The sequence below is a fragment of the Aedes aegypti genome, chromosome 2 (assembly GCF_002204515.2).
Source record: "Aedes aegypti strain LVP_AGWG chromosome 2, AaegL5.0 Primary Assembly, whole genome shotgun sequence".
NCBI lineage: Eukaryota > Metazoa > Arthropoda > Insecta > Diptera > Culicidae > Aedes > Aedes aegypti.
Window position 1 is genome coordinate 245,884,572 of NC_035108.1, and position 26,490 is coordinate 245,911,061.

Consider the following 26,490-nt stretch of genomic DNA (forward strand, 5'->3'; position numbering starts at 1 on the left):
TTCCTAAGAACCATTAGCAATTGCACCAGTATAATGTACACGCTTGAAATTTCATTAAAAAAGGTCAACAGGAATGTTCGGAAGATGGTACAAATCAATTACTCCCAAATATTTCGCTAATAATTTCGTGAAAAACTTCCTGGAACTATACTAAGGCTAAGTAATAGTAGTATACTTAATATACAAATATTCTCACTAACGTTAAGAATTTCTTTCGTATTTTTTTATTACCGAACGGAAAACTAAATAAGAACTTCTGAGATACACTCTGACATATTTTCAGGAACTCTTTTTTTTTTTTGCTAAACCCTGACAATATTCACATGAAAATTAATGCCAGTAATTGTCAAAGACACATCAGTAGGAGTTTCGCCAATAATTCTTCCTTATTCCACCGCCGATGATGCTTTTTGAAATTTCATGAATAATCTTGAAATATTTCGACAGTCATTTTGGAAAATTAGGACTTTTTAAATACAGTAGTAATGTTCAAAAATAAGGTACTCAAGAAATTTTCATTACGACAGAAATTGCTTGAGCAATTGTACTCTATGAAAATTCTTTGAAGGCTTTGAAATATCCCTGAAGGGAAATGCCTGGCTAATACCTTAAAGGATTTCATGGAATGATATTCATACAAATACCCGGAAATATGTATACATCGCCTAGAATTATTACTCTAGTGGTGGTAAGCTCCATCGAAGGTAATACGTGATCGGCGTATTAACTTCGATGGAGCTTATCACCATAGGAGTTTTTCAAGCAATCTGTGGAGTTTCTTGAACAAACAATGGGATTATGAATTACTAAATAATTTACCTAAAGCATAATTTCTAAAATTTTCTTCAGCTATTACCCACAACTTTAAAAGCTTTTAAGAATAATTCCTTGAAAAATTCTTGGATAAATGCCGGGTGAAGCTAATAGAAATAGAACAATGCTAGGACGAAATTCCACAGAAAACTAAAAGAATTTAGGGATAAATATTTGGAAGAACAGCTAAAAGCTTTGGTTAAGTAGTAGTTTTGCTTATCTTGTGACAGCACAGAAATATACTGCTTCGCGACTAAAAATGGATGAACCAACGCGCGAAGTTCGATTTTTGACCAACTTCGCCGCCTCGAAAATCACTTCGCTATAGTGCGCATCTATGTCCTCCGCCGTGTGTATTATGCGCACTATTGAGAATCGAGTTGCGACGCGGTGAAGTTGGTCAAAAATCAAACTTCGCACGTTGGTTAACCCATTTTCTAACGCGAAGCAGTACATTAGAATTTGGGGAATTGGTTCCACTTACTAGTGATTCTTAAATAATTTCTTATTTTTGCAAGGTTAAATAAGGTGTTAACATTCAATTTGTTTTCCATATATAAGCTAAAACTTATATAAAAAATATAAAATATTGATCAAACAGTCATTTATAACATTACTGGCTGAAGCTTTTTTATACATAGTTTTGGAATGCAATGGAGTAATTTCGAATGGAAGACGGGGTTGGTGGTCAAATGGCTACCACTTCTGCTTCATAAGCAGAAGATCATGGATCCGATCCAGCGTTTGGCAAATTTGTCCAGAACATCGATGTTACTGAATCGATTCACATTTGAACTGCCGAATCGATTCACCGATTTAATCGAATCCTTTGAATCGATGTTTTCGAATCGATTCGAATCGGATAAAAATTGACATTTATGAAGCTTGAAATAAGACAAAATCTCGAAAACTTATTCAAACAGACTCAATAATATTTTTTTGTGGGAAATAATAGGTAAGGTCGGTGTTCCCTTAGTGGTCAGTCCCCTATAGTCGCACTAGTGGCTTTTTACGGCCGTTTTGCTATAAATCTTTTCAAAATATTTTTTTACATGAAGGTCAGGAGCTATTAATATAAGTACCATTTATACACAGCTTGATTTTTTTCAAAAAATGATCGAAATAATTAGTTTTGCTTAAAATTTGAGCTTCCTTGCGCCTATAGTTAACCTATTGTTCCTATAGTAGCACTACTGAGAGAAACTTTTTTTTATTATACAAAATAATTGATGAAATAAGAACTTTTTTTACATAAATCGAAAGCTTTTGATCCACACTGTGTAGGAAAAATATAAAAGTTTTGTAAAAATACGATTTTGATAAGTATTTTTTCAACGCCGTGATGCTAGTGCTACTATAGGAACAGGAATTAGAAATAGTGCTACTATAGGCACATGTATTCCTATAGTGGCACATGCGATAATAAATACAAAAATTTGAGTTTTCGTAGTTTTCATATTTTTCCCACAAAACCAAGATAAAAAGCTTTCAGATGATGTAAAAATAATAGCGTTATTTTTCGATTTTCTATGATTTTTTGTTCTTAGCTATGCGGCTATTGGTAAATCGACCCTACTCCCTAGTTTTTGAACGCGAGCTCATTGTATGCAAAAATTAAGCAATGTACAGGGCGAAAAAATGTTCAAAAGGTGATTCATTTTAAACGGTTTTAGAAAACAGGTTTGGATTCTTCTGAATTGATTTTCTCAGAACAGTATCGAAGTTACTTACGTTGATTTGAAAAAGTAATCGAGAAATGCTTTTGCATTAGATTTCCACATTTTTCAATTAAATCAGTTTCGAAAATCAATCGAAAAGTTTTACTACTTCAAGATTAGTACAAAATATGGGACGGGGTTGGTGGTCTGATGGCTACCGCTTCTGCTCCATAAGCAGAAGGTCATGGGTTCAATCCCAGATCCGTCCCTTTCCTCGTACTTTGTAGTTGTATATCTCTCACTTGCTTCTGTCTTCCATTCTAAATCTATCACACTCAAACTATTCGTTCATAGCAAACGCTAGAACCAGAGACGGACAAGAAACGCTTCCATTCTTCCACGCGCATGCCTTCCCACTATGGCTTATCCGGTGGCCAATAATCTAAAAAGTGATTTTTAAATCTTTTGATTGAAGCTAAAGTGGAAACTTACGACTCAACTTTCACGGGCGGATACTGGGGTTAAAGACCGAAGTTTAGGGGGGTTTTCCTTTGCTGCTAAAACGTCTGCACTGAGTTGTGTTTCCGAGTGGACTGCTTGTCCGTATATTTTTCTTTTGGCTCGAACCCTTCGGTTCGCTTGCGCGCGTAGGGGAACGCGCGGTAAATGAACTGTCATTCGACATCATTAATCAAGGTGTATCAATTTCAAGGTATACAACAATTCTTCTCCCTTAGAGAGCTTATGCTATATAATCAGAACTGATGAATAATCAAAAATAAAAAACTTATACAATAAATTTGTTTCAAATTCACATGAAATCTTTTTAACTGTAATTATGAATAACCATCCGAAACTAGTAATAAAAATCTTCCGAACGATTTGCTTTCCTCACTCGTTTAGACCGTCTGAGATCGAGTTCACCTGGTGTTCCGACCCTGCTGTCTGAATTCAGTCTCTTTCGCTTTCTAACTCCATTGGGAGCCTCGGGTAGCCTCACTTCCTCGTTAGAATTCGGTGGGCCTTCGCTCCTTGCTATATCCATATTCCCCTTCGGGTTTTCGCTACCACCGCTTCTCGTAATCACCACATTCGGCCTTTGCCTGGTTACCTCATCTCCACAGATCCTAATTTGCTTCCGGTGCGCCATTGCGCTGACGCTTCCAATGGATATCTGTAAAATATTATGAGAGTACCATTTAATAAATGTGGCCTTTACCCAACGGGCATGATGGTGGGGATTATTATTCTTATACCACACTTCATCCCCAGCCATCAGATGGTCAATAGCATCATAAGAACGATCAGGAATTTTCCCGCTCTGATTTTCTGAAACCGTTTCATCATCTGGTTGTGGTATATCTAGTTGCTTTTTGTAGTGTTTCTTTGGATTCACTAAGTCTAATACAGTCTTTGGTTTATACGAAAATATTCGTTCAGACGGAAAATGTCCGTCTTTCGTCGAATTATAATTTCTAAAATTAAATAGGAAATAATTTATCTGGTTTTCCAGATCCAACTCCTTCATATCAGGATCCATTAGGAATCTCTTAAGAACCTCTTTAACCGTTCTAACGAGCCTTTCGGCTTGTCCATTACTTGATGGGTTGTATGGTGGGCTTTTGAACACTCTAATACCTTGCTTTTCTAGGAAGTTTACAAAACTGTAGGAGTTGAAAGGAGGACCATTGTCCGACACTATTACATCTGGCAATCCAAATCTTGCAAAATATGCAACCAATTTCTTCAAAACCTTGTTGCTATCTGTACCATTTTTCATCCATTCTATTTCCAACCATTTGGAAAAGCTATCAACCATTAGTAAAAACGTGTGATGCTCAAAAAAGAAGAAATCTATATGAATTCTACTGAAAGGTCTTGTCGTTGGTGTCCATTTGGATTGCTCTGTTTGCTCATGGGATGTTGCCATACTGTTACATGCATCACATTCTGCTACATATTTATCAATATCGGCATTTATTCCAAACCAATAAACCATTCGCCGTGCTAGTTGTTTCATTTTGATGACTCCAGCATGATTTGCATGTAAAAGTGACAAAATTTGCTTTTGATAAATCTGAGGTATAATGACCCTTTCCATGTAGAGAAGACAATCGTCAATCAATTCAAGCTCAAAACAATTAGAATAGACATCTGCGAAAGGTTTATCAACTCTATCAGGCCAGCCATTCTGCATGTAACTCATAACCTGCTGTAAAAAATCGTCATCTTTAGTTGCAGTAGCTATCATTTTTGAATCGATTGGTATTTCTTTGCTAAAGTTTATGCTTTTTATTACCTCTGTGTCTAACTCTCTAGGAACATCCTGTGGCAAAGGGAATCTCGAACAGAAATCCGCATTTCCCAATTTATGTGAAGGCCTGTATATTATATCGAAATCGTATATAGATAGATCAAGTATTAACCGTTGTAGTCTCGTCACATAAATCGAATTTTTCCCTTCTTTTCCGAAAATTCCTACTAAGGGCTTATGGTCTGTGTAAACAGTAAAGTGTTGCCCATATAAATATTTGTGAAACTTTTTAATTGTACACACTAAGGCTAGTGCCTCCAAATGTAAGATAGGGTACTTTTTTTGCGCTGAATTTAGAGAAAATGACGTAAAGCTTATAGGTTTTTCAACTTCGTCTACCACATGTGCTATTAAACCCCCTAACCCGTAGCTTGAGGCATCTGAAATAACTACTATCTGTTTTTTTGGGTCATAAAACTCTAGAAAATTGGCTTGTATTAGCAGATTTTTGCTTTCCACAAAGGCCTTCTGACAATTGTCATCCCACACGTATCGAACATTACTCTTAAGTAAATTGTATAGAAAATATAACTTAGCGGACAGGTTTGGAATAAATTTATGGTAATAATTTATCAGTCCAAGAAACGACTTCAATTCCGATTCATTTTTCGGCGCCTTTGCTTTCTCTATGGTCAATATCTTGTCCGGGCAGGGCTTGAGTCCTTTTCCACTTATAACATGCCCCAAATGTGTGAGCTCTTTTACAAAAAATTTGCACTTTTCTAAATTGACTTTAATATTAGCATTAGCTAAACGCTCCAACACAGCTAGTAGTTTGGTCTTACATTCATCAACGGTCTTTCCGGCAATTAAAACGTCATCTAAGTAGCAAGAAACGTTCTCAATTCCCTCCAAAACTTTATCCATAACTTGTTGGAAAATAGATGCACTTGAAGATGCTCCCTGTGGTAAACGGTTATATTTATAGAGGCCTTTCATGGTATTGATGACTACATACTTTTTGGACCTTTCCGTCAATTCCAACTGTGTATATGCTCCTTCCAGATCCAGAGCACAGAAAATGTTACAACCAGATAAATTTGCAAAAATATCTTGTGCTGATGGCAGAGGATATGAATTTGGGACAATGGATTTGTTAATAGACACTTTACAATCAATTACTAATCTAATCTCGTCATTTTTCTTCATTACAATTATTATTGGTGAGGCCCATTCGCTCGTATCAATAGGTGTGATAACCTTTTCTTTCTCCAATTTATCCAAATAACTACCAACTTTGTCCCTTAATCTATAAGGAACGTCATAAGCTTTCTTGAAAATTGGAGTTTCGTCCTTTATAACCAATTCCGCCTTGAATCCGTTAATAGGGCGTGAAAAATTCTTAGTAAAAACATTGCAATACTTCATTTGAATGTCATCAAGAGCAATTTTGTCACCATCATCATTTAAGTTGTTTATTTTCAATGAATTTGTAAAATATTGTCTCCAATTCTGATAAAAAACGTCCAGCCATGTTCTGCCTAATAAAGGATAAAAATCATTTTCACAATCGAGAACCAATAATTGCATTAAAGCCTCTTTACCATTATATTTAACAAAGACCGTTGCCTCTCCCTCAATTTTCAATTTTGCTCCGTTTACAACAATTAGTTGTTCACTATAATTACGCAAAGGATTGTTAAACTTCGACAAATATCGCTTTTTACTAATCACCGAAACTGATGCACCACAATCAACCTCCATTTCTAATTCTTTACCTTCAATATTGACATGTACCAGACAAGGATTACTTATTTTGTTTATAGACGTAACTAACATGCAGTGTAATTCACCTGAATCGCTTCCGATTTCTTCGTCCTCTGAATCCTGCGTCCGCATGCGCTCCAATAGTTCCGTGATATGTCTATCTGCTGATGGACCCGGTTTGTATGATTCCACCAGATTAACTGCATCCCTGTTCAGGTTTTTAAGCTTGAAACACTTCTTTTTTATATGTCCTTTTACTCCGCAGTAGTTGCAAATCATTTGCGAGTAATCTGGCCGTTGCCATTGCCGTTGTCCAAAAACTTGATCATCTTGACGGGAGCTGCCCGCTCTAGAGCCATAGGCCATGCGTCCACCACGGAATGTATGCTGTGTTCTCTCATATGGCCTAAAACCTAAACGGCTCTTAACTGGACCTCTACTATTTCCCGCCATATCGTTACTTCCTGAAGTTTGATTCTGTCTAGCTAAATCGTAAAGCTTGGATAATCTTCTCATGGCCGTTCCCTCTTGGTCTCTTGAACCACCTTCCACCATTGCCACTAAATTTGGAAAATCTCTGTTATTTGGTTCGGCAGTTCCGGCATTTGCCCGAGCTACCTCCCATGTCGCAATAATTTTCTCTGCGTTTGACAACGACAACTTTTCCTCACTCAACAGCCTTTGCCTGAGATTTTTATCTTTAATACCTGCAATAATGCGATCTAGTATAGCAACTTCCTTAAAATTTGCAAAACCGCAAAACTCGGCTTGCAATTTGAGGCTTAGCACAAAATCTTCCGTTGATTCGTCTGGATTCTGCACCCTTGTGCTGAATTTATATCGCTGTACTAGATCAGGGTCTGTCTTATCTAGGCGGCTTTTGAGTTTGGACACAATGTCATCCAACTCAGCATCTTCAAAGTTACCCGCCGGATACAAAAGCTTAATTTCCGCAAAAATCACCGGCCCACTCATGGTTATAAAATATGCCATTTTGTCCTCATCTTTAATCTTGTTTACACGGAAGAAATATTTCATCCGTGTGAACCAATCGTTAAACGATGTTCCTTTACGGTATGGTTCCAGGGAAAAAGCCATACTTGTGGAAGCCATTACTAAAAAAATCACTTATTAAAAAATTATAACAGTCGTAGAATTAATTGAATCAAAATCAAGGTAAATATCCCACAATTCACAAGGCAAAAATCGTGTTGTGTAGTCACATAAAGTTTCAACAAATCAATAGTTATGGAATGAGAACGAAAGAAAAAAAATACAGTAAGATTTCTAATTGTGAACCAAATAAGGGTTGTAACTCCACTTTAAGTAAAACTCCTGAGATTACTCACGTTTAGGTCGATACTTCCAATGCCACTCCTTGTGACTGCGAATGAATGGTAGGATCCAGTTCCTCGCACAGGGAGTGTCCGATTTCCTTCGGGAACGAACGTCAACGAAACCGTATCAATCCAGCTGTTTCCAAGCACCTTTGCGCTATATAGGAGATATTGGATAGCTAAAATATGTATCGCACCTTTGTTGCGCTAAATTTCAACCTGCTTAAACTAAAGAAAAGAAAATAGCCACTCTTAATACAATGTATGAGAAAACAATTAAAAGGAATAATAATCCGTTTTGTTTTTTTTTTTTCAATGGAACAAAAGATTGATTTTTGGACCACCCTATTCATTAACTGGGTATAGAAATGAAAAGGCCTTTTCGCCTTTGTGAGCGTCCAACTGACGCCACCCGATAAGATGGCCGAAACACTAAGAAAACGTTTTCTTTATATATTTCACTTTCGTAGCGTCAGTTTATACTCACAAATCCCAAACTCCGATTCTCACGGCAGCAATTTCGCCTCTACAATTCTGTAGCGATAACTCCACTGAAGAGATGGGAATTTTCCGCTGCTTTGTCCTGCCTGCGACCCGTTCAGGTTGATGGTGCTGAACGCCGGCGCACTTTTTCTGCTCACTCGCGAGAAAAAACACCACTTTGCCTCGTCGTCACTTTTAAATCTTTTGATTGAAGCTAAAGTGGAAACTTACGACTCAACTTTCACGGGCGGATACTGGGGTTAAAGACCGAAGTTTAGGGGGGTTTTCCTTTGCTGCTAAAACGTCTGCACTGAGTTGTGTTTCCGAGTGGACTGCTTGTCCGTATATTTTTCTTTTGGCTCGAACCCTTCGGTTCGCTTGCGCGCGTAGGGGAACGCGCGGTAAATGAACTGTCATTCGACATCATTAATCAAGGTGTATCAATTTCAAGGTATACAACAGTGATGTGCCTCAAATTTCAATTCGTGTTCGCCATTTCATTGTAAACATGTCTGCTAAGAAATCCCCAAAATATTAGGGCATGATTTGCATTGCACACTCAGATATGAGGTGCCAAAGTTGAGCCTATGGAGAAAAACTTGTTTTTATTAACAAAAACTATGGTTCACTCAAATGAATATAACTTTTTTTCTATAATATTTACGCAAAATGTTTTTACACTATTTGAAAGCTTACAAAAAAGGCTTCCTAGAAACAATAAACTTCAAAATGGTGGTTTTTATGATGTTTTTTTAAAAAGCGGTTAAAAAAATTGAATAAGCTCATAGATAACACATCAAGTACTTTTTTGTCCTAAGTTGTCCCAGGCTTAAATTCCCTCCCCTTGGTTATGCGACCTTGCCGCGATGGGAGGGCATAATCCATTAGCCCATATGATGGAAACCAAAGGCGTAACCTGTAGTGGTGGTATCACATTTTGGTATTTTTTGCTTAAAGCCGCGTCATAATTCATATGGCATAGACGCAATAATATCTCGGATGTGATCCAACGGACATTCTGCGTCATTGATAGAATTGATGCCCATTTCAAATAATTAATCTATTCGAAGTGGACATTAATACTATTGGTGACGTTCAGTTTGCCTTTTGCTAACCAGAATGATCCGTAGCCACTCTTACTATTAGCTAGCTAGATACATCGTTATCATATACGACGTAGGGAATACTTAGGAACTCTTAGGAAAATGACTAGTAGATTCACTGAGTAGAAATAAGTGGCGACAATCTTATTTCAATATGGTTTTTACATTGCCATAATAAGAAATACCTCTTTTGTAACAGCGGTATAAATAATCTAATTCCAGCTTCATTTTCGCAAAATTTACAAGTAGAAAGTAGGCGTTGTGAAGCATTGCATTTGCCACCGAAAAGTGAATCTTGTAGGAGACTGTAATAGAAGCCTAAGGTAACTTTAAAAAAAGTAAGACGCTGAGATCGATCATTAGGGTACACTTGCTAGTTTCGAAAAATTGTTGAACAGACAAGGAAAGCGACTTTTTTCTTTAAGGATATATGAACGTAATGATTAATAAATACTTTTAACAACAAAAATGAAATTAACTAGAACTACTACTAAACAGCCTAATTTTGTTAAGACTTGACGACACTTGACATTTAAGACTCTAATCTTACGTAAAAGACAATTGGGTTAATTCTACGAGTGGTGTGAGGTGACAATCGTCGGTGTCGTATGGCGAGGTGACGGTTCTCGACTCGAGTGAAGTGACTGGCCGTGCAAATCAAATAGAGAGTCACTTCACTCGAGTCGAGAATTGTCGCCTCGCTATGCGACACCGACGATTGTCACCTCACGCCACTCGTAGAATAAACCCAAATAGTAACCAGAATAGCACTTGTATGACAAATTATTCAAAACCATTTCGACTAGACAGTATTAGTAATGCACTACTATTTCAAACAAATTCTAATGGAGCTGCTGATTTTCATAATGCTTCCTTTTCTCAGAAGCAAGGGAATATGGGTACTTTTCAAAAACTACCACGTCACAATACTAATAAAAAACAGTGTTCATGTGGGCGCCATTGCCTAGTCCGTCTGAGTATTGGTCCTGGTAGAGGGGAAACTTGGCAAAAGCCAGACCGAGGGTTCAGCCTTGACAAGTTAAGCTGTCAGGCAGCTCCAACTAAATACCATAAAAAAAAAAGTTGTCCCAGGCTTAAATTCAGTTCTAAGGGTACTTTGAGATGTAAACTAAAGAATCGTGAAGAATTTAGCTGCACAAATTTGCACTTTTTTAATATAAGGCTTTTTGAATTGTTCCAATATTTTTAACCATTTTCTATTGGAAACAGCTAAAAACTAATTCAGAAAATAACTAAATTTCGCTAAATCATGCAAATCATCATTTCTATGGAAAAAATATGTTTTGGCCGCCAGTCTGTATGGAAACCGCCCATAGTGCTTCCCTTACGTCTGATTCATAGACAGTCTGCTAACCACAAAAGCAAACCTCTCTGCCATGCCTTTCCCCCAATCCATACACTCCCGCATGAACTGGCGTAGATGCAGTCGGACTCCACGGTCTACAGTGGGCTAGTATAAGTGCAACATCATTTCCTTCCCCTTTCCCAAATTGGTCTGCATTCTGACGTGGCAGGCGCCATTATAGCCTAAAAATAGAAGATATCACCAGCACTTATACACTGAGGGTGTCTTTTTGTCCCAAGCAGTCATTCGGTTGGTTACTTGTGTAAGTGCAGCTGATCTGGCGATACTGGAGTAGCATCCACGGGCGGCCAATCAAGCTCAAGCTCAAGATTAGTACAAAATATGGATTCCTTTCTTCAAACTCATTCAGAAATATTTAACGATTTCAACAAAATGAACCGGATCAAAGAATCGAATGAAGAGAATCAATTCAACCGATTTTGGGTGCTCCAAACATCGATTCAAAAAAACGATTAATCGAAAAGCGAACATCGATTTTTGGAACATCTATTCAAAATCGTCCAACGTTAATCCAATCCCAGGCCCGTCCCTTTCCTCGTACTTTGTAGTTGTATCTTTCACTTGCTTCTGTCTTTCACTCTTAATATATAACAGTTGATCTATCACAGTTCATAGCATTTGCTAGAACCCGAGACGGATAAAAAACCGTTTCCCTACGCTTCCATTCTTTCATTACGCCTGATGCATAGGCAGTCTGCTAACCAAAGAGCAAGCCTCTCTGCCATAAAAATTACCGCCCCTCAACATCCTTTCCGCATGAACTGGCGTAGATGCAGTGGTATATACGGTCTACCGTGGGAGCCAGTTTAATGCATCATCAATTCCTCCCTCTTCCTTTCATTGGTCTGCATTCTGACATGGCAGGCACCATTATCGCCTAAAAATAGAAGCACACTGAGGGTGTATGTTAGTCTCAAGCAATCATCTGGTTGGTTCCTTGTGCAGGGGCGATTCCCTAATCTCAAATCTACCTGTTCTACGTTACTAGAAATTGATATTTTGGCGAATTTACTATCTAATTCAAAATACAAATGATTGAAATCGACTATTTAGGCCATTCCCTACTAAGTAGCTACGCATTTGTTGTGAAAATTCAAAAGTTTCTATACGTAGAACAGGTAGATTTGAGGTTAGGGAATCGCCACTGTCCTTGTGTAAGTGCAGCTGATATGGCGATACTGGAGTAGCAACCACGGGCGGCCAATCAAGCTCAAGCAATGGAGTAATATCGAAGAAAATCATTATCTTTAGAATTTCCTAAAGCAATCTATAGGAACCTTTTGGAAGATTTTCAGAATAAAATCCTTTAAGACTCTCTAGAAAAAAACTCTTGAAAAATATCGAAAAGAATTCCTAATTCCTAGAGGAATATCATACCTCGAGTTTTTTGGATAATTCACACAGAACTGGTTAGAAAATTTCTTAAAGATGTGGTGGACAAAAGTCAGGGGAATTGGTAGAGGAACTTTGTAAAATATTCTAACGAAACGCTGGAGAAATCGCATATATATTTTTGTAGAAATTGCGAACGATACCCTGTAAAAGTAAATGGTGGATGTATGACAAATATTGTGCAGCTACTATGATTCGTAAAAATATGGGGAGACGCAAGGAAGATGTTTTTTATAAATAAATGAAAAATGTTCATTTTAAGCCATTCCTGACGGAATTTCTAGAAAGATTTCAAGATAAGGGTGCCGACTACCTGGCAAAAACTGGAAAATCAGGGAATTCAATTGTTGATCTGGCAAGTCAGGGAAATGCAGGGAATTTCACTAAAGGTCATTGTATTAGGAGCTTTCTTTTCTTTTTTTTATTTATTTATTTTTCTGATAATATACTCAGGAAATCCTTCAGAAATTTTAAAGATTCTGTTAAAGATGCCTCATGAAATTTATTTTGCTAATCCTACAAAATCCATTAGAAAGCAGAAGTTCTAGAAATTTGGCTTGAAGAATCTCCTCGATAATGCATTAGAATTTTTTTAAGAGTTCTTGAAGATATTTATAAAAGATCTCGAAGGAGTTCCTTCCTGCATTGCTTTATTTAATAATTAGATTTTCAGTCCTAGGCTGGTTCATCTCATAGAAGAAAACTCATTATTAGCGTATTATTCAATTCTTGAATTCATTCGTTTAAGAATCTGTATATGAATTCCGCAGGGAAGAAAACCTACCCAAAATGCATATCAGAAACTTGAAATTATAATTAAAATAAATTATCTGTAACGAATCACCGTGAAGAATTTTTGTTAGTACCGTCGTGCGGAGTGACATTAGGCCTTGTGACATTAGACTTTGTGCGAGAGGGGGAGAGAGGAATACATCATTGAAACATTTCTGGTAAATTCGTGAAATTCTTGTAGGAGTTATCTGAAGATTTTTTTTTGTGAATTTCTGGAAGTATCCTTGGACAAAATCCTGGTTGATTTCTTAGAGATAACGAAAACGAAAATATTGGAGGATTTTTGAAAGGATCACTAGGATCACTCCAGAAAACACTAAGAAATTTTTGGAGTAATATCTGAAGAAAACTTCGAGCAATTACCTGCAATTAAAATTGTAAACGTTGTTGTAAAACATATTTTAAGGGGTTTGTAAGCTGCCCTGTTGGACAGCACGCGCCCTTTCGTAAGTTTTAACATTTTTATCCTACGACTGCAGCAGTCTTTTATAAAACTTTCCCGTCTTCCACAAAGTTTCACAAAATGACATTGTAACTTTTTCATTCTCGACCGGTTAGATTCGAACTTAGCATATTCTTGCTGAATAGCTAAGAGTTAATTGCTACGACTATTTTTCCCCGAATAACATTGAAACAAAGCTTAACATTTTTTGCAAAACCCAGACTTACCCGAGTTATTGAGAACTTACTTTCATCACTAACAGCTAAATCTGACTCCTCTCTATCTGCTAGTCCAGTAAGCTTACAAGAAACCAAGGAAAACACGTGTTTGCATGCAAAACTTTTCGATTCACAAAGGTTCCGCGCTTTGTACATGTTTATCAGAACAAATATTTGAACTAAACGCTTTTAAAGCATTATTTTACGTATAATTCCTTCGTCTTTTGGGTTGTCGTTGGGTTGAAGTAATATGTTAATACATTCTTTTGAAAAATAAACATTCGTTTGTATGTAATATACTAACTGTTTTTTTATCCTATTTCTTTCCAGGCAAAAATTGCAGTACTATTAGGTGAACGAAAAGGTCAGGAATCTCTGAAATCTGACCTCATTAGGCGTATTAAAATGTTGGAATATGCTCTAAAACAAGAAAGGGCGAAATTCCATCGGTTAAAGTATGGTGTAGATCCTCCTATGAATGATATTAAACCCCCTTCGGACGATCCCGGTATAGGCACAGAAGTGGCTCCAGGTGAGTTGTGGAAATACCCGCAATATCCAAAGAGACAATCACTAGCAATGTCATTCTTGCTCTCGTTTCCAGATCCCGAAGTCCCCTACAGTTCCGTGTCCAACATAACATGGAGGCAAGGCCGGCAGCTGTTGCGTCAGTATCTCCAAGAAATCGGTTACACTGAAACAATCATTGACATCCGCTCGAATCGGGTTCGCTCGTTACTGGGGCTGAACAACAACAGCGAACAGGAGGAGAATGTAAACCCAAACATCAACGGTGGTAGCGAAACCAATAAACGTGCTAGCGAGTCACAAGGTAACAACAATAATGCTACTTTTCGAATTTTCGACTGCTTAGTACACAAATTCACATAATAATAAGAGCTGTAGCAGGGCTGGTACCAAGTCTTTTAGAGAGAATTGGTAATATAGTAATATAGTAATTAAAGTCTCGAAAAAGTCTTTGTTTTCAATGGATGCATTCTAGAAGCATTCCAACCCCCCGTAATGAACCTATGCATGCTATAAAACGTTTGACTTTTACTGTGCGCTCAGTTTTCAAGTTTCCCGTGAGAGAGAACGAGACAGCACCAACACACGGCGCACAGTAAAAGTCAAAAGAACAAAAGAATTTATGGCTCGTACAGAGGCTCATTGTTACTCTAGGATATTTTGCAAAGATTCCTACCGGAGCTCTTTCAAGAAAATCAGTAGAAGAGTTATTCCAGAGTTTCTGTTCTATCATTCGCTCATGTATGGTCTTCTTTTTCAAGTATGAGGTCTTTCTACTCATGAGTCTCTATCCGCCTTATTGTAGACTTGGCTTATGTTAATATATACAGAATTGATGCATAGCTAGAATACGGACATATTATCGATTTCTGATTAGGAATTTCTCTTCTAGTGTATATTTTTATAAATAGGGGGAATGAGCATTGTCATACAACCCTACGACAATAATCATTTTTTTTATTTGGCTCTCAAATGATTTCATTTCTAATCTTGTTACATAGATTAGAAATGAAATCATTTGAGAGCCAAATAAACTCTTACTGACAACCTATCCTCTTCATGGCCAGGTCGTCGGACACCGGCGAAAAAGTCCCAACCCTCATCGATGACCGAAGCAATGATCCTGGACTCGGAAGCTGCCGTCATAGCGAACTTCGAATTCCTGACGCAAGCCGACACAGAGATGTCCGATGACGATGACATGTCCGACGAGATCGGCGAAAATGAGGAAACGGATATGAAGACGACAAAGCGAAAAGCCAAAGCTACTCTGAACGATGGTAAGTACTGCGGTATCAATAGTATGCCCTCAACTAAAGGCACCTTATTTACCTATTCCTAAATGTTCTCTTTCACGCCTTTCTCCAGACGATGTTGACGCCGAAGCGGATGAAGTTATCAATGAGTTGAATCTGCTAACAGAAGGTGAGGACAGCAATTTGACAGAGAACAGAAAAGCCGACGGAGGGGATTTATTTGTTGGTGAGTAGCTAGCAGCTTAGTTTTTTTTTTTTGCGCGAGAATTCTCGTTTTCTGCATTGGATTTGTTTTGTTGCGTTCCCCTCCGTCCGATCGTCATTATCGTCAATCTGCGGGCGAATTTATTCGCACTCGCGCAACTATTTCTCACATGTAGTTTATTGTATTGTTTCGTATGATTTATTTATGTCTATTTAAATTGGATGTAATTACCACTATATTGGCACTATTTCTATTGGATTAGGGTTAATTTTTTGCGTTATTAGACTTGTGGTGAATTTCAATAACGCAAAACATTACCATTTTTGACTCGTAACGCACTTTGTATAAATATTTTCCAAATTTTGTGAGACTTATAACAACTTAAGGACACCCAGCCTACAGCTTTATGAAATTTGTGAATGGTCCTTATTTTATTTATCACAATTGCGACATGACCAGCAGAAAAAGTTTAAACAACTACCATAAAACGAAGACGTTACATATTTGATGATAAGCCCGATGGGCTTATGATGGGCTTTTGATGCACACGGTTCCTTTAGAAACCGTTAGTTATGCTACTGCTACTTTTAAGCACATAACCCTATACGTGCTTTCCAACCGCTTTAGGTTTCTTCTCTTTCTAAGCGCTTTTGACCAGATTGGTCCTCCATACCTTAGTATGGAAAACGCCACGCCTGCCATGAGCTTGCGTTTGCTGGCAATTACAGCAGAGCTATTAAACATCATCCTCGAAAGCGCCGCTATAGCCGTAGAAGCCCATAGTGGTTTTCACGCCCAATGGTATGGGTGCCCTAGTGTAGATGTAGTTGTGAACCTTAGAGGAAAACAATATGCACTCTGTCTCGAAAAACACCCAGAATCCGGGTGTAAATTTTTCAAATTGGGTAATATTTCCATATGCATTTTGATGAGTCTGGAAAGCGTGTGCAAGTTTCTTTGAGGAAAACAAAAACAAACTGTGTATGACGAGCGTGTGCTAGTCTACGTGTGTTCATATGTCACTAAGCTCTATAGCGTACACGGGAAAAAATTCTGTGGTAAAAATAACTATTTTAGCTGACTACGCCCATTCTTAAAACTACCATGGAAATTCAGACCAAGTTACTATGTTTTCGGTACACCCCACCGCATTACTGGTATATTTGACAGAAATAATTTACAACAATCTGATTCCAACTACAGACATGGTAAAATCAAGCGCATTTCTGGTCTGCTGAAAATTGCCGGTGCGAGCGCTTAAGTTAACCCCCTAAAATGGTAGTTTTTACCGCACAATTTTTTTGCGTGTAGAGGCATATAAAACGTGGCTAGTGAAGCTGAGCTTGTAATCTATCATCAACCCAAGATGTATGAAGGATTGCTTGGAATCTATCGTGCCGTCCGCACCTTCCGTATACGGTACTAGCCTGTTGAGGATCAATCTCTCCAACAACTTGCTCGTCGTATCTAGTAGACAGATAGGTCTATACGCCGATGGGTCACCTGGTGGTTTCCCCGCTTTTGGTAGTAGCACCAATTTCTGCCGCTTCCAAACATCCGGGAAGATTCCTTGATCTTGATGCAGCGTTGCATAGTGGTTCTGAACATGTCCGGATACGCCTTCACTGCCGCTTTTAAGGCAACATTCGGGATACCATCGGGTCCCCGTGCCTTGTTTGACGCAAAAGATCCCACGACTTCTGCCAGCTCTTCGTTCGTCACTCTCGCCACTTTTTCTCCTTCATCTGCCGCATACGGCGCTGGACTCTGGAGGCCATGGGCTTTTGGGATGGTGCGGGAAGAGTACATCGATTATCGATCGCAGCAACTCTCTTGGGGCGCTATGGCACCTTTGGTTTTAACCATTACCACTCTGTAGGCGTCACCTCACGGACTCGAATTGGCACTCTGGCATATACTATCAAAGCATGCCCGTTTTCGACTGTTAATTTCTTTTTTGAGAGCCAACTTTGTCTCTGAATCAGCATTCACTGCGTTTTTCTCTTTGTGCTTCTGTGCGTGCGCGTGGCATTCTTCGTCTAGCCGAAGCCAGATTGCTCGAAGATTTGCAATTGATTCGCACCACCAGTGCACCAGCGGCCTGTTCTCTCTAGGAGGGGCTTTTCTCGGCATGGAAGCATCACACGCTCGTGATATCACAGCAACTAGCTCTTCATCGTTTCCTTTCGCGCCTCAAGGCTTCGGTGAATACTTCGCCGTCGAAGCACGCTGTTTTCCAACCTCGCGCTTAGGTCGAGTTACATTGCACTGCCCTCCGCCCGCCTAGTATTATACTATAGGGAATCGATTGATGACTGCTATGAGTATAACCGTCATCAACGTGCCAGTTCATTTTACCTAAAACTTTAGGACTACAAAACGTCGATTCTGCACCATTTCTGCTGAAGGTACTCACTGTATCACATTTGCCATCTCTACATTTAATGCGGCCAGGAATTCCAACAATAGTTGGCTTCTTTGGTTGGTGCAGCGGCTACCCCACTCCACTGCCCGTGCATTAAAGTCACCAGCTATCACCACTGGCTGCCGATTAGCTAGTTCGGCTATCATCCTGTCGATCATGTGCGAACATTTCTCAATCGACCACCTTGGTGGCGCGTAACAGCTATAATAGAACACGCCGTTGATTTTTGCTGTCTTAAAACCGTCATTTGAGATAGAGACCACTTCTTGGATTGGGTATCGTCCTGTCGTCCCTATAGCTGCTAGCAGTTGAGACGAGACCTACCCAGACAACCAGAAATCGCATAAAAGTTCACGTAATAACTCGTTTATTCATACAAATTACATCTAACCCGAAAAACACGGTGGATAAAATCGTCAGATTGATGAGTTTCCTCGTATTAAAAGCTTATTTTCTGCGTTCATATGTACATTTGGTTTCGTCACGTATTCTCGTACAAAGCAAGTCGAATCAATCCGTAGCAGCTGTCAAATCAACATTTGTTATCATACGTTAAGCCACATAAGATAACAGGTTAGTTCGGTTGAAAATTTATACACTCGCATTGTATGCTATTATTCATCACACAATATATGCACGTATATCGCCTCCACTTTTGTACGTAGAAGGCCTTTACGCGACACCTTATAAGCAGGGTTCTGAATTATCGTATCAATGATGCGAAATCTATGATTTTTCGCACGTAAGGAGAATGCTTTTTCGCTTCCTCACGTGAATATCTTTTTTCGCCCACACTTATTTTCCCTAGAGTTACGATGGAGGATAACCGAAAATCATTCCACTCCGGGGATAATTTCTTTTCCACCCCATCATATTTTCGCTCACCAACTTCTCCCGAGAATGATCACTATGTGACTAAACAAAAACTGGTGCCGCCGACGGGATTCGAACCGACAACATTGCTAAAAACAGCCGCGATGCGTGCACGCTATCCATGCTACCACATCAACTTGACGAAAGCAGCAGTTAATTTGATGCATAAACGCAACTGCTGCTTGTGGCGATGGACACATGAAAAGTTGTCCATGGAGAGGAGAATGATAAAATAAAATTCTCACAGCTGTGGAGTTGTGCCATTATCTATTTTCGCTTTGTTTTGTAGACGGATAATTTCGCAAGGCAGCTTTTCGCTGAAAATTGTGGTGATGGAGAAATCCATTATCGTGAGAGTGAGTGAGAATTCGGAAGCTTGCTTATAAGTGAAATTTTGCACATACAAAGCCTCCAGGTGATATCGTTATACCTACATTTTGGTTGTTTGGGTATCCGCCACCCAGTTCCCGTTGTTGGCTGGTATTTTCTAAACATATTACTTCTGGCGGGACCACTGCAATTCCACGTCTTACGGCGCTCCCCGAAACACTTGAAGCAAACTTCAGGAGGCTGGTGTATGCTCAGCCGGATGGTCTTACTGGCTACATCGATGTCACACTGCTCTCAGCTGCGCCGGTGATTTTGTCCAGATTTTACACAGAGTCGAGAAGCTTGACCTCGGGGCTATATCACATTTGTAATTGCTTGGCATCAAATGCGAATGTTGTTTGAAGCACAACTGCATTGATGACATTTGCTAGATGTTTGCTTCAATCATCTGACAAAGCAAAGCTAGGGAATAAGCACTAATTTTCGACCTACAAGAATTCTGTGCCAATTTTCGGATTTTCATTCAAAGTAGGCCAAAATCCGTATGAATGGGTCGAAAACTAGTGCTAGGTCGAAAATTGGTGTTTTTGCCCTACTATGTTCAATTTTGTAATATGTCAGCAATTGCGCCATTTGTCAGCAGCTCGAAATGCCGGGGAATGAGGAATGCCGTATTTCCGACGATTTTTTACAAATTATTTGTAATTCGGATATGAAAATGATGTACTACAATAATATAATGTTCAGAAAAGGCAAAGGAGTGATACTACGGTTGAATTTTTATGACACGGCATGAGGTTAAAAATCTCGTAGAACAAAAACTGTAGAGAAATGTATGTTTTACAGGTACTTTAATGATCAGAAATCTATTTGATGATGTCAAAACCATCTCTAATCGGCATAAAGTGTTCTCAAAAGATGTAAATTACTAATAATACGTTCAAATGATGGTATTTATTTTGATTTTCGTTTTTCCAAATTCTCGTTTGAATTTTTTGAAGATAAAAAAATAGCCAACAAACACAAATTTGAGTTGAGGCACCTCCCAATCTTCTCCAAATTGGATGAAAATTTTTCTGGTAGTTTGTTTTAGTATAGAAATTAGGACTAGGGAGTGACTAGTTGAATCCCAGAAATTCCGATTTTTGTGAAAAGGTCTATTCCATATGATCAGTTTGGTTTCCGCAAAGGCCATTCTACAAGTTACCAGATTGTCCGGAAGAAAATTCAGGTGAAACAAAATCTCCTACTGAAGATGATGCTCAATCTACACCCGTCTCATCCCACCGATGAAGTTCATCAACTCGCCAAAATTGAGCTGGTAGACGATTGGTTCCTGAGATTGATGCCAACATTTCGCCTTAGTTGCTTCGCCTCTGCCAATCCCCTAATACAAGAATTGACCATCTAGAACTGTTAAGCTTCTATTTAATTATTAAGCTTTTTCTCTCTCTGTCCATTTCCTTCAGGTTTTTTTTCTGTATATTTTTCCTTATTCGTCAATTTTTGTTGCTTGGCCTAATCAGTGCTGGTAACATTCGACTCCTTGCGCGACGTTTGTTTCGTTGCCATGGTCAGCAGTCACAGCACGAGCTCTAGAATGAACGTCGACAAACACAAAAAAGTGTCAATTGAATGTCGTCTGACACGATGACATTTGCATAAATCATAAGTTTTGCATACACTGAGGAAAAAAATATTTCGATTTCCATACGAAACGATTATGAAATTTTACCAAAAGAAAATATTGTAAATTTCATACAATGGCGCTATGAACGAATTAGCTTGTGGTATGGTATGAGTTTTTCAGTACAGTAGTATAGATTCCATAAAAGTGTCGTATGAAATCTAAAGATGTTTGTTATGAACATCAAAGTGTACTTATATGAGGCTCAGTATGTTCAAGTATGATCTTTATATGACTATATATGTAATTTATTTCATATTATTATATATTTTGCAATATTTTAATTATAACAAGAGGTGTTCTCGTAGTTTTCTTAAATTTATACAACCAAATTTTAAAAAGGAAACAACCCATTATCAGAAAGTATACATTTTATCATTGTTTAATAACAAATAAATAGTTTTGAAATTGTCATCCAATCGAATTTTGCCGTTGTAAAAACTGGAAAAAGCTCGGTGCATTGAATTTGAATATTATTCTTTTACTATTTACCTCTAAACATAGCCATCGTTTTCACCAGAACTTTACAACTCGCGAGCTTCATTTGTTCAAACGCCATTTTGTTTCGTTTTGATGCTCGGTTCATAAGAAAAACGTATGATATTTTTCAAACAAGGCTTGCTTTGGATTTCATAAGCACATCGTATGAAATGTTATAGGACTGCGTATGAATCTTGAATCTAATTCGTATGTTCTTCATAAGCGAGTTATGTAAATCATACGCGTCGTATGAAATGTTTTTCAGTTAATAAAATACTGTTTCATACGAAATGTATTATGAATAACATACACTGAGCCAACTATCCTTGCCATAGTTATATGAGAGACATATACTTTTGCACTATTGGAAAATCCTATGAATCTTATCATAGGGTGGAAATGAAAGTCTTGAACTATATGCAATGCATATGTAACTTGCACTTCAGTCAAACATGGCATTATTATTTGAAATGCATGTTCTGTTTACAAGTGGGGTGCGCATATCTTCTTCATATGCCTGTAAAATAAAAATCAATGGACATAAGTAACTTGTGTTATATGCGATCTAGATGCATTTCATTATTATTTTCCATGGTGATATTATTATTAAAATAAAATGCGGAAACAAATAAACGTTTCATTAAAACTTTTTATTTTCATTTAGGTTTAAAATTTTTTGCTCTACCGGAAATAGGTGATCATCTTAAGTTGTTGGATTTTTCGGGATGGTCTGCTAAAAAAGAAGATGATTCTGCTGAAACAGAAAAAAACAGCTTGAATCACTTAATTATGATACGATACCTCATACTTACGCAGAAAATGTGGTTTAATCGTCCTTCCAATAATTTTCCAATGAAGTCAAACCATATAGAAAGACTTCAGTGTGCTAGGCCACTGAAACATATATTAAAAATATAATCATTCTATACTAGTTTTGGCAATATATGATTACTCACCACTTAAAGGATAAGATTAACTCTGAAGAGTAAAAATTTTGGGTTCAGCAACGCAACTTTGCTTCCATTTCTCACTCACTCTACTAAATAACAACAGCCGAAATGACTTATTCAATATGACACGCATACATATAAAAGACACACAAACAAGCCGGTTCGTGAAATGTCCCTCCCCTTGGTTATGCGACCTTGCCGCGATGGGAGGGCATAATCCATTAGCCCATATGATGGAAACCAAAGGCGTAACCTGTAGTGGTGGTATCACATTTTGGCACTTTTTGCTTAAAGCCGCGTCATAATTCATATGGCATAGACGCAATAATATCTCGGATGTGATCCAACGGACATTCTGCGTCATTGATAGAATTGATGCCCATTTCAAATAATTAATCAATTCGAAGTGGACATTAATACTATTGGTGACGTTCAGTTTGCCTTTTGCTAACCAGAATGATCCGTAGCCACTCTTACTATTAGCTAGCTAGATACATCGTTATCATATACGACGTAGGGAATACTTAGGAACTCTTAGGAAAATGACTAGTAGATTCACTGAGTAGAAATAAGTGGCGACAATCTTATTTTAATATGGTTTTTACATTGCCATAATAAGAAATACCTCTTTTGTAACAGCGGTATAAATAATCTAATTCCAACTTCATTTTCGCAAAATTTACAAGTAGAAAGTAGGCGTTGTGAAGCATTGAATTTGCCACCGAAAAGTGAATCATGTAGGAGACTGTAATAGAAGCCTAAGGTAACTTTACTTTTCAATATTCACTATAAAATGACTGTGGAAAGTAAGACGCTGAGATCGATCATTAGGGTACACTTGCTAAAATTGTTGAACAGACAAGGAAAGAGACTTTTTTCTTCAAGGATATATGAACGTAATGACCAAAAAATACTTTTAACAACAACAAATTAAATTAACTAGAACTGTTACTAAACAGCCTAATTTTGTTAAAACTTGACGACAATTGACATTTAAGACTCTAATCTAACGTAAAAGACAGGAGTAATCAGAATAGCACTTGAATGACAAATTATTCAAAACCATTTCGACTAAACAGTATTAGTAATGCCACTACTACACTACTATTTCAAACAAATTCTGATGGAGCTGCTGATTTTCACAATGCTTCCTTTTCTCAGAAGCAAGGGAATATGGGTACTTTTCAAAAACTATCACGTCACAATACTAATAAAAAACAGTGTTCATGTGGGCGCCATTGCCTAGTCCGTCTGAGTATTGGTCCTGGTAGAGGGGAAACTTGGCAAAAGCCAGACCGAGGGTTCAGCCTTGACAAGTTAAGCTGTCAGGCAGCTCCAACTGAATACCATACAAAAAAAAAAAAAAAAAAAAAAAAAAACAAACAAGCCGGTTCGTGAAATGTATATGCGAAGCTAGTATCGCTCATATTATGGGCATATCACTTAAGCGTGAGCTTACGCCTTTCATATTTATATGCGCGCTGTTGATTTCGAACTGGAATATGAATAACAAGTATCGGAATGCATTTGAGATATATGAGCCAAACGAGGAGTTTGACTTATATGAAATTTCTGATAAAATATCTTCCCAGATATATTTCAGTGTAACATCAGTTTCCTCAGTGTAGAATTCAGACATCGGATCATAAACAACATGAATAGTTTAATTTTGTCTGTTGTGTCGAATGTGACACACATACAGTGAAAGCAGAACAGAAACAAACAAAATCGTAATGTTTACTAGCTAAGCTATCGCGGCCAGTGACATTCAATTGACATTTTTTTTTCGACATTCGTTTGATCGCTCTTGTTGTGCATGTTTAAGGGAAGCGCTGCCGAATATCAGCGAAAACGTGTCGACTACCGTGATTGCTTACAACTCTGGATTTAATTGTTAATGTTTTAACATGTTCAATATCACTGCTGTAAGGTAATCCACATCTCATTAACAGCCCTTACCATCAAATTGTATAAGTTAAGGATAAATATGAAATAAGAATAATAATAATCAAAACCAACAATTTTCCCATTCACAGGCTACAACAAACCCGCCATACCACGTCACCCCACGATACCGGGAATCACCAGTGATGAGGAGGTTGACTCCTCCCTAGGGCTCGGTGAGCTAGCGCAACTAACAGTCAATAATGAGGCCGAATCGACGTACGAGGTGTCCAACACGAAGGAACCATATCGCAAGACCTGGAACGCCAAATACACGCTGCGATCGCACTTTGACGGCGTACGGGCACTAGCGTTCCACCCACAGGAGTCCGTTCTGATAACAGCCTCTGAAGACCACACGCTGAAGCTGTGGAACTTGCAGAAAACCGTGCCAGCTAAAAAGTCAGCTAGTCTTGATGTGGAGCCTCTCTACACGTTCCGTTCGCATAACGGACCGGTGCTGTGCTTAGCAATGTCCGCCAACGGTGAACAATGCTACTCGGGTGGTCTAGACGGAGCGATCAACTGTTGGAATCTACCGAACTACAACATTGATCCGTACGATAGCTATGACCCAGAGGTAATGAGATGTACGCTGGACGGACACACAAACGCCGTTTGGGGTCTAGCAGTGAATCACACGAAAAACAGTCTCGTGTCGTGTTCCGCCGATGGTACCGTCAAGTTGTGGACACCTTCCGGTAAGATTCCACAGCTGAACAATACATTCACGTCGGAAACGGAAGGCATCCCGACGTCGGTAGATTTCGTCCGTGATCAAACCGACAGAATAGTGGTTGCCTACAGTAGTACGCATTGTTTAATCTACGATACGGAAACCGGCAGACAGGTAGTGAAACTAGAAGCCAGTCAGGAGATGACCGGCAACGTAGGGAAACACATTAACAAAGTGATCAGCCATCCGACGCTACCGATCACGATCACGGCGCACGAGGATCGACACATTCGGTTCTGGGATAACACCACCGGATCGTTAATTCACTCGATGGTTGCCCATCTGGATGCGGTCACCAGTTTGGCCATCGATGCGCACGGATTGTATCTGCTGTCCGGTTCGCACGATTGCTCCATTCGATTATGGCACATGGACAACAAAACGTGCGTGCAGGAAATTACGGCGCATCGCAAAAAGTTCGACGAAAGTATATTGGACGTTGCATTTCATCCTTCGAAGCCGTATATTGCTAGTGCAGGTGCTGATGCAATAGCTAAAGTGTTCGTTTAATGTAAGTCACGCTGAAACTTTTTTAAGAAAATGTACAGAGTCAACAGGCGTTGCGTGGGGGGTTACTAGCAGGTGTTGATCTGGTCGATCAGATAGTAATATGAAATATCACCACACGCAAAAGGTTCCACTGGTCGAGAATGAACATCGGCCATACTCTCAATTCCCAAAGTCCCCAAGATGGTTACTGCAGAACGTCACAGGTCACGCAGTTGACCTCGGCCTGTGGAACTGTGACACGCAGAAGCATGGTTACGCTTGCCGGCTTCTCAAACGCTTGCTAGTTACGCCCATGTCGAAAGATGGTCCGGATTAAAACAAAACATAAAATAAAGGCATGTTCTTTATAACAAGGTAGTATACACAAATCCGAGAACAGTGGGAAAGAGAATAATGCAAGTGATGGCGATACGCTAGATGCAACAGGCAAAAGTAGTTGTTTTTAATTATCACGAACATTCTAGTTACAAAAAATATTAAAAGCTGACGATTGAAAGCAGAAGTAATAACAGACTTAGTAATATGCATGATAATTTTTACAGAGAAAACAAGAAACTCACATAAATACACAACATAACACAAACTCACTCAAACGAATAACATACATTCTTACACTCACACGAACGACATCTACCGGTATCAATACCGAATCAAGGCAACCCCAAATCGGGAATGATCCAGAGCTGCGCGATTATGGCAGAAACCGAACGCTAGCGGTGCGATACACGCGACTCACGGGACCTTAACAAAAGGCGGAATCAAGAAAGGCAGAAGCTCAAAACGCAGACTGCCTTAGACGTGTAACAATAGACGGAAAATAACATAAGGCGAAGTCAGTAAAAAACATATTAACATTATTTCCTCAAGGTTCCAAACGATTATTAGACTGAGCTGTTTGCGGATCCTATCAATGCAGCATT

The 26,490-nt window shown here is 38.6% G+C and overlaps 1 protein-coding gene across 5 annotated transcripts in view; it reads left to right on the forward strand.

Annotated features, from left to right (window-relative positions):
- LOC5567173 (striatin-3) overlaps positions 1-26,205 on the forward strand; it is a 145,788-nt gene extending 119,583 nt beyond the window's left edge. For 4 of the 5 annotated variants that reach the window (XM_021844690.1, XM_021844691.1, XM_021844692.1 and 1 more), the window contains exons 3-7: positions 13,977-14,178; positions 14,251-14,478; positions 15,242-15,454; positions 15,543-15,656; positions 24,417-26,205. In XM_021844690.1, coding sequence (XP_021700382.1) covers positions 13,977-14,178; positions 14,251-14,478; positions 15,242-15,454; positions 15,543-15,656; positions 24,417-25,570 — 1,911 coding nt within the window. In that variant the 3' untranslated portion in view covers positions 25,571-26,205. The remainder of the gene's footprint in view (positions 1-13,976; positions 14,179-14,250; positions 14,479-15,241; positions 15,455-15,542; positions 15,657-24,416) is intronic. The other variant, XM_021844694.1, reaches the window with a different exon arrangement.
- The last annotated feature ends 285 nt before the right edge of the window (positions 26,206-26,490 follow it).